This window comes from Buteo buteo, unplaced genomic scaffold (assembly GCF_964188355.1).
Source record: "Buteo buteo unplaced genomic scaffold, bButBut1.hap1.1 HAP1_SCAFFOLD_76, whole genome shotgun sequence".
Lineage (NCBI taxonomy): Eukaryota > Metazoa > Chordata > Aves > Accipitriformes > Accipitridae > Buteo > Buteo buteo.
In genome coordinates, this window is record NW_027439240.1 from 53,353 (window position 1) to 61,217 (window position 7,865).

The 7,865-nt window shown below is 60.3% G+C and overlaps 1 protein-coding gene across 1 annotated transcript; it reads right to left on the reverse strand.

Moving 5' to 3' along the window:
* Positions 1-453: 453 nt before the first annotated feature.
* On the reverse strand, positions 454-7,418 carry LOC142027880 (maestro heat-like repeat-containing protein family member 2B). Its single transcript, XM_075022073.1, has 12 exons — positions 7,308-7,418; positions 6,958-7,080; positions 6,562-6,629; positions 6,080-6,215; positions 5,879-5,974; positions 4,980-5,421; positions 3,938-4,044; positions 3,344-3,496; positions 2,089-2,234; positions 1,680-1,842; positions 1,210-1,385; positions 454-595 (listed from the first exon to the last, which is right to left on the reverse strand). The coding sequence occupies exons 1-12, from the start codon at positions 7,416-7,418 to the stop codon at positions 454-456; spliced, it is 1,863 nt and encodes a 620-aa protein (XP_074878174.1).
* Between the last annotated feature and the right edge of the window lie 447 nt (positions 7,419-7,865).

Consider the following 7,865-nt stretch of genomic DNA (forward strand, 5'->3'; position numbering starts at 1 on the left):
GTGGGGACCTGGTCCCGGCCAGGTGCTCCCCTGGCCACCCTGCTCCAGGGACCCGTTCGCCAGGGATCTTCCCACAAAAAAAGACATCCCAAGCAGCAGTATCTCGGTAAAAGTCCTCTGACCCCTTCCTTCCCCATCTCCTGCCTTACCTCAGCAAAGAAAGCTGTAGCTGTCATCCGCAGCTGAACTGAGCAGGAATTCAGCCACGGCAAGAGGTTCTTCACCAGACAGGGGGAGACGACTCCAGCGTTGAGCAGGACACTGCGCAGGGGTCACAAGCGAGGGACACAGTTACCCAGGAAGGCCACAGGCCGGGCCTCCAAAATTCACTTGCGCTGATGCAGACACTACTCTTCAGCTCCCGACGGCTTCCCGGGCACGCCGGGAGGGTCCCAGCGGCCATTTCCCTGGGCACAGCCCTGCAGGAGTTGGCCAGATGCATCCCTGGGGCTCTTACCTGGTCAGGAGACGCACCCCCTCAGGGTGAGCCACGGGGACTTCCAGGCGAGCCCACACTCCCCAAATCTCGAGCAGCTGCGTCCATTTCTGCGCCATGCATTTGCCCAGCACCAACTTTATAGCTGAAAGGAAAATCCTGGCAAAAGAAACAAAGTGCAAAATAAACAAACCCAATCAAACAAAACAAGTCCAAAGAGCACCACCGCCAGAAACCCCAAGAACTCTCAAATCGCAGCAGGTTCGGGGAAGACTGATCTGCAGCAGAGCTAAATACCCCTGGAATGATGCTTCACAGCCTTCCAGACTGCAGCTAACGACACTGGCATTTTCTTCATGCCCCAGACCCACCGAAGCAGAAGAAAACCCACGCCTCTAGACTGACTCCACGCTAGGTGTCAACCAAGGCCAACACCTCATACCTCTTCCCACCAGCCTTTGGCCAAGAATGACACCAGTGCCCGCAAGAGTCACTGCTCCAGCGGGGGTCCGTTGAGGGAGTGCAATGCTATTGTGCACACAAGGGTATGCAGGAGGCAAGAGGACGGCCATCCGCAGTATGAGCTGCGTAAGACCTTCCTGCCTGGGAGCTGGAGTTGCTCCACGAAGGAACAGAAGTAAAACCAACCGCGACGACCGCTTTCCACATCTAGGAAGTGGGGCAGGCGAAGCCCTCCCTCAGCCCCACAAAGGCACATGCCTTGGCACGGGGAACTGAAGCCAGCCCCTCCATCTGCCCCTTCGGCTCTTTACCTGCACGGCTTCTCCACATGCAGTTGTTTCCAGCTGGTCATGAGCAAAAGCTGCCTCTCCCCACCCAGCATTTCACTGGCCCACCTGAGCAGGCTGGGAAGGAGGTGGGGAAGCAGTCGCCTGAGCTCCTCCGTGCTCCTCAGGGCAAACACCACCTCGGAGATGGCACGGGTGATCTGCAGAGAAACATGACCAAGAACCACCTGTTCAGGGAAGGCCTTTTCCCACCAGCCTGGTTCCCCCGCCTGCCCAGGGTGGGGGGTCACTGTCCGCACTTGTCACTTCTGCGACAGCCTTGTGGCTCAGGAGTACCAAACTGCCCTGGCTCCCCGCACTCCTTGAGGCCGGCCCAGCACAGCGCCCTGCGAATCTCCACGGGCACCCGCAAAGGGCACCTGACTCCCTTGCGCCCAAGCGTGAGTTAGCAAGCAGATGCCGAGCTGCAGAAAGGTGTCTGCCGTTGAACGTACCGTCAGAGTCTCCAGAGCAGTCTGACAGCTGTGCTGCTCACAAGGGGAGGAGTCCGTCCCCAGGCGGTCGTTTCCTGCTCTGTTTAATTTCTCCACTAAGCACCTCAGGATCTGAATCCCAAGGATGCTTCTCCCCAGGCTCCTCCACAGCTCCACCGTGTCACTGCAAGGGAAGAGACGTTCACCCCTGAGCCCGTATCCTTGCGGTCCTGCGGTGCCCTCAAACCTCCTCACCTGCAGTGCGGCTTACAATGCCCCACTCACAGCAGAGACACAAGCACGCAGTCTTGCAACACTCCAGACTGCTTGGGCAGAAAAAAAAGACCTGCTTCTCAACCGGACCCCCCCAGGGCAAGGAAGCTGCAGGGTCCCTGTTTGACTACAGTGGGGAGGTGGGTAGTGCCCGTACCTGTCCATGAGCAGACTCTTCTGGAGGAGACTGCTGATTACAGGCTCCTGGTGAAAGCGGGTGAGGAGAAACACTGCACGGAGCAGGAAGGGCCTGTGGGTGCTCTGCTGCATGTAGCTGTAAAGGGTGTTCAGGATTTTTGGCACCTGAATGGAAGAAGAGGAGAAAGAAGGGCTCCTTTACCCCCTCCTGTGGGGCCCAGGCAGAGTCATTCGGCACATGAGCGATGCCTGCTGCCTCGACACAGAGTCCAGATCCAGCTCGAAACCTCACGCCTTCCACCCTGCCTGACCCTGGCTCACATCTGGAGCCCAGTGTGCTCTTGGCAATCGTGCACCTGCATGCACACACGCACACGCATGCACACGCTCACATGCACAGCCTCGGTCGCTGCATGTGCCCAGGCCCAACCCCATGAGCGGCTGCGTGCCCTGTGTGCACACAGAGGACACGGACCCATTTCACGCTCAGCGCTTGGCTAACTCTCCCCATGTGTCCGTAGCGATGCAAGACCACGACCAAACACGCTCTTTGAGACCCCGCAGATGCCTTGCAGGGCCTCTGCAAGCGCACGTGTCTCCTTCCAGAGGAACCCCGTTCTCCAGGGACGCTCTTCCTTGCCTCTACCCTCCTGAGACTGAGTTAGTCTGCACTGCTTGAGCCACTGGTGGCCCTAGAGCCCAAGCGGAGCGCAGCAGAGCGTGAGCGGAGGAGAACAGGAGCCTTGAAAGGGCAGGCACAGCACGAGGCCAGAGGCTCCCAGGCTACAGATGGGCAGCAACTAGTGGCTAAAGGAAGGGCACCTCACAGGCTGGGTAACACCACAGTCGGGGAAAGCAGTGAGAGCAATGAACAACTATGCAACCTGTGGAAAACCTAGCGTGCCCAGCAAAGCTCAGAGTAGATGGAATTGGGGACCAGTGAAGAAAGAGAAGGGTGAGGTGGGTCCCAGGGCAGGGAGGACTGACAGTGACCCCAGAGGAAGGGGAGGAATGGCAAGGCTGGTGCCTCCCAGTGCCTCACTCATGGGAAGGACCCGGACCAATGGCAGCCTTTGGACAAGAAGTGCCCATAGCCTTGTCACCAGCCGGAGCAGGTGCCAGCAGCGGGTGCTAATGCACGACTCGGACCATCAGGAGCCCCTTGGCTCGGCACACAGGCGGCATTTCTTGAGCCCATGCCAACTGCACAGGGTGCAGTGCAACAGCCAACAGGAGAAAAGACGAAGTCTAATGGAAAAAAAGCTCTCCTTTACCTCCTGGACTATCTCCTCTCTGCATTCCACCAGGAAGATGAACACCCACTTTCTCACTGCTCTTGCACGTGGGGGCATGACATGCAGCAAGCTGTCCAGGATGGCAGTCAGAAAGTCCACAGCCTGTGCTGCAGGGATGCACCTGCAAACAGCCTGGAGAGAAGTCAGGAACAGGAGAGCCCGCATCACAGCTCTGCCCCAGCGATTCGGAAAGGAAAGGCAACTTGACGGGACTGTTAGTTCAGCAGTCATGGAGGGGCCAGTCTCTTGGCCCTCCTGCTGTGCCTACAGTGCTGTTTACATCTGGTGCAGCTAACCGATTTGGAAGTGTCTACCCCCTTGTTGTTTGCTTATATACCAAATTGGTATTCTGACAAGAGCACTCACGCACGCACACGTGTGTGCAAACGCACACATCACGGTGTCTGCTCCAGCGTGCCTTAAAGGACGGTCTTGCCTCAGAGCCTCCTGCTACTTGCTAACAACAGCTGTCCTGGACAGCCCGCTCTGGAGACAGAGACTCTGGAGGGGAGCAGGGAGACGTGCAGGAGCCCAGGAGCTGGGCCCCCACCCCACTGTTTCGGGGCCAGTTACCTTTGTTATTTGGGTACAGGTCTCCGCAAAAGTCTCGGTGTCCGGGCTGTTCAGCTCCTCACAAAGGCACCGGATCTCATCTGCCTGCGGCACCTTCATGCTCTTGGCTGGAACAAACAGCAGGAGAGAAGAGGAGTCACGTCTACAGAAAGCCAACCTCTGGCCCCAGATACCAATAAAGGAGAACCCCCGTGGTGGCAGGGAAGGCCACAGGGAAAGCCAGGGCCCTCCTGAACTTGGGGCAGCGGGATTTCCTGAGCCTGATAAATGGCTGACAAACCCCGGGCTGGAAAGAGCCCTCTTCCTCCTTAAACCTTTTGCTGGGGCTTCAGGGTTTCAGCAGCCTCTGCTCCTAGCAGCTGCGTCCCCTATTCCCACACAGGCCGCCATCGTCTCTGGGAGGCAGGAAACCTCCCTGTGACTTCCTCAGCACAGGCAGACCCTGCTGCCTGAAGAGGAAAGGCTGCAAACTCAACCCTTTGCAGCACGCTCTGGGCCTGCAGCTCAGATCCCTCCTCCCTGCCCAGTTTGCTCTGGGCAGCAAATTGGCTTCCTCTCTTGTGCTCCCCAGGAGATTTCTTCCCTGCCAGGGATGACTTTGGAGACTGCCTGGGTAGCTGCCTGTCTCTCCAGGCTGAAGGCAGGGAGCGAGGGGGAAGGCACCCTCTGAAACGTCGGGGACCTCATCCGAGCGAGTTGTCTGACCACCCTCTGTCTCTCCTGCCTGGACCGTGGAGAGGGACAGACGTGGAGGGGGACAGTCCCCAGCATTGGTGACGACGTCCTGCTCTCAGACAGCAGTGAGGGATGGCCCTGACCACTCAACCTCACGCACGCCCCGGGGAGGTGGGACTCGGCAACACTCTCTCAGGGATCCTTCCTGAGATGGGCAGGGGGGCAGAGGGCTAACAGGGTGGGGGCACAAAACCAGCCCAGCACGTTGCCTCCCCCTTCCCTCCACGGGACCCCGGTGGCGCCAGGCCAGGAAGGGAGGGAGGGAGGATCGGGCTGAGCAAGGCTGGGAAGCGCCTGCTCTCCTCACCTTGCATTTGGAGAAGGTAGCCAAGGCAGACCCATGCCCTCTGGTGGCACGTGTCCAGGCAGTCGCTGGTCAGAGACCCCAGCAGTCCCACCAGGGAGCCGAACTGCTTGTAGGGACATCCTCTCTGCAGGGGACAGCAGCAGGAAAAACGTTGCAGGCAGTCCCAGCGCCCGCTCGCCTCTACTGCCCAGCCTGCTCCCTGGGCAGCGACCAGGCAGAAGGGCTGCCCCATAATCCCAGGGGCCCCGAAAGCCAGCACCCAGCTGGGCAGGGCTCCTTTCCAGGGCCACGAATGGTGGGAATGGGGCACCAGGGCACGCGGAGGGTCCCTACTCACCGTGAGCTCACATCGCTCCTTGCAAGCGCCCAGCACGTGGGTGCAAACCCGCAGGGCTCTCTCCCGCTCCCATTCTTTGGCTGAGGTGAGCCAGCCCTTCAGGACCTGGGGCAGGGGGCATCTCTCTCGCAACAGGAATCTTTCTCTCCCCAAGATCCCTCTCCCTCTCCCTTCTTCTCTGGCCCCTTCCTGGCGCATCCCCCGCCCCACCAAGCACCGGCCCTGCAGCCTTCACCGCCTCGCGCTATGCAGCCGCCTCTGCCCTGTGTCAGGTCTTGCTTCCCTGCTGGCGTCTCCCTGCTCCGGCCTTCCCCCCAGGGCTGCTCTCGCCCAGCTCAGGGCTGGCTCTTGGCTTTCCCTCCACCAGGGCCCACTTTGCTGCCTGTCCTGAGGCTGCAGTGGCCAGGCACTCCTGACCCCCAGCCCCGGCCAGATGCACAGCCCCAGAGCAAGGAGCCAAAGCCCCATTTGTCTGGAGGAAAGGTATCCACCTCCTATCACCCACTAAGGTCTCGATTCTCTGCCCTGGCAACGCTTTCCCTGTTGCCCCGTGGCTACTCACGTGGAACACTTTGCAAAAGCAGGCAGAGGTCGCCTCAGCCTCCAGAAGGGTTTCTATGAGGTGGCCCAGATCTTCCATGCCTCTCCTGTGCAGAAGCTAAAAGCAGCAAAGGAGAGCTGAGGCTATGCATCATGGGGGCTGCCAGGGCGTGCTGAGGTGGGATCCTGACCCAGAGGTGGGCAGGCACTGGCCGGTGGGTACCTCCATGTTCACAGCTGCCCTCACACTCTTCCTTCCCTTTTTCATCTGCTCCTCGGAAGGATGGGACAAAACACTCTGGCAGCACACTGCCAGCAGGTTGCCATTTTCCTTCCCGCTCAGAGGCGGCCTCAGCTTGCTGGCCAGAGGAAGAAGGGAGACAAAACAGAAAGGGGATTTACTAGCCCTCTCCAGGGTGGTTTAAACCACAACTGAGTCCCTCCTAATCGAGGGCCCCAAATCCAACCCCCCCAGCCCATGCCAGCGAGCACTGCCTTCAGCTCCAGCAATTCCTACCTCCTCCCAGGCAGCAGGCAACCCCCCCACCCCCCCCAGGTTAAGGAACCCCTGGGGCTCCCTTCTTCTGGGAGACACCTGGAATGGGGAACACCCTCCCACTCCACAGCCCCAGCAGCTCCTGGCCCCATGCTCAAGCTGGGCTGGGGCACACTGGGAGTGCCCAGAGCCTGGGGAACAGACCTCACCTCAACTCCTCCAGGGCCTGAAACACCCCATACACCAGGGAGTCCCAGGGCTCCCTCTTTATCCAGTCCTGCAAGTCCCAGAGACAAGTGCAGAGTTGGCAGCGGGCAGGGACACGGGACAGCCCTCCCGCCGCCCCGGGGACAGGCTCTGCTGCCAGGCTTGGGCAGACGCTGCCCCATCTCCCCCACGGAACCCCAAAGGCACAAAGGCACTGCAGGAGGGACCCTGCTCCTCAGCCACAGCCACCCAGTACCAGCACCCAAGGGCCCCACCAGCTGCGGACACAGCTCCAGGAGCTCGCGTGAAGCCGAGAGGCCATCATGCCTCTGGGGAAACCAGGCTGACGGCACAGCTCAAAACTCCCCCGTGTGACGGCTCCAGCTACGGACACTCACCAGCAGGGTCCGCATCGCCTCCTGCTTTAAGGAGAGCTCAAAGCTGCCGCAGTCGCCCACAGCCTGGATGGCACAACTGACCTCGGTGATGCTCTGCACCAGGGCGAGCTTGAGCTGCAAGTCCTGAGGCCAAAGAGAGCAAAGCACCCCTTGAACTCTTTGAAGGGCTGAGAGGTGGAAGAGGAGCACGGGCAGGGAGAAGCCACAGAGGGCTTGCATCTGGACACTGAGGACAAACCCCTCCTTGGGAGGTCTTTAGGAAGAGACCGCCCATCTCGGTACACCCCAGCCCCGAGGGGCCGGAGCTGGGGCACCCGGGCATCCCCACCCTACGCGCCCTGTGCTCCTACCCTCTCTTTATCTCTGGAGAGCCTCAGGATGTTGCCCATGATTTCTTTATCCACACAGGTGAGCAGCTGCTCCTTGGGGGCATGCAGCGCAATGCCGCTGTAGGTGCGCATAAGAGCAGCACGAATGGTCCGGGTTCGCTCCATCTTCTGCCGCCGCTGTACCTGTGTCGACAGAGATGCCCTGAGACATCAGCCCCGGGACTCCTGCGGCGGGCTCCTGCGGCAGGCCCTGCCCCGCACCCTCGCCAGCTCTTTGTTTCCCCCAGCACCTCCCAGCAGCTCCCCGAGCTGCGAGTGCTGGGGCTGGGAGTTGTTCCCACCCCGCAGCTTGAGTTCTCTCTCTCGGAGAGGGAGGAGGTGCAGCCAGCATCACACACGCTGCTGGCTGTTATACCACTGACTCGAGAGGCCGGGGAGCTGTCTGGAACCTTTCTGCGGACAGGTACCCGACATAGCCTGTCACGGTCCTGCTCAGAGCCGTGCAGCCTGTGCGGGTCAGTGGCGCAGATGAGCCCGGTCTGCTCACCTCCCCAGGCCAGGCTGCACTGCTCTCTCTGC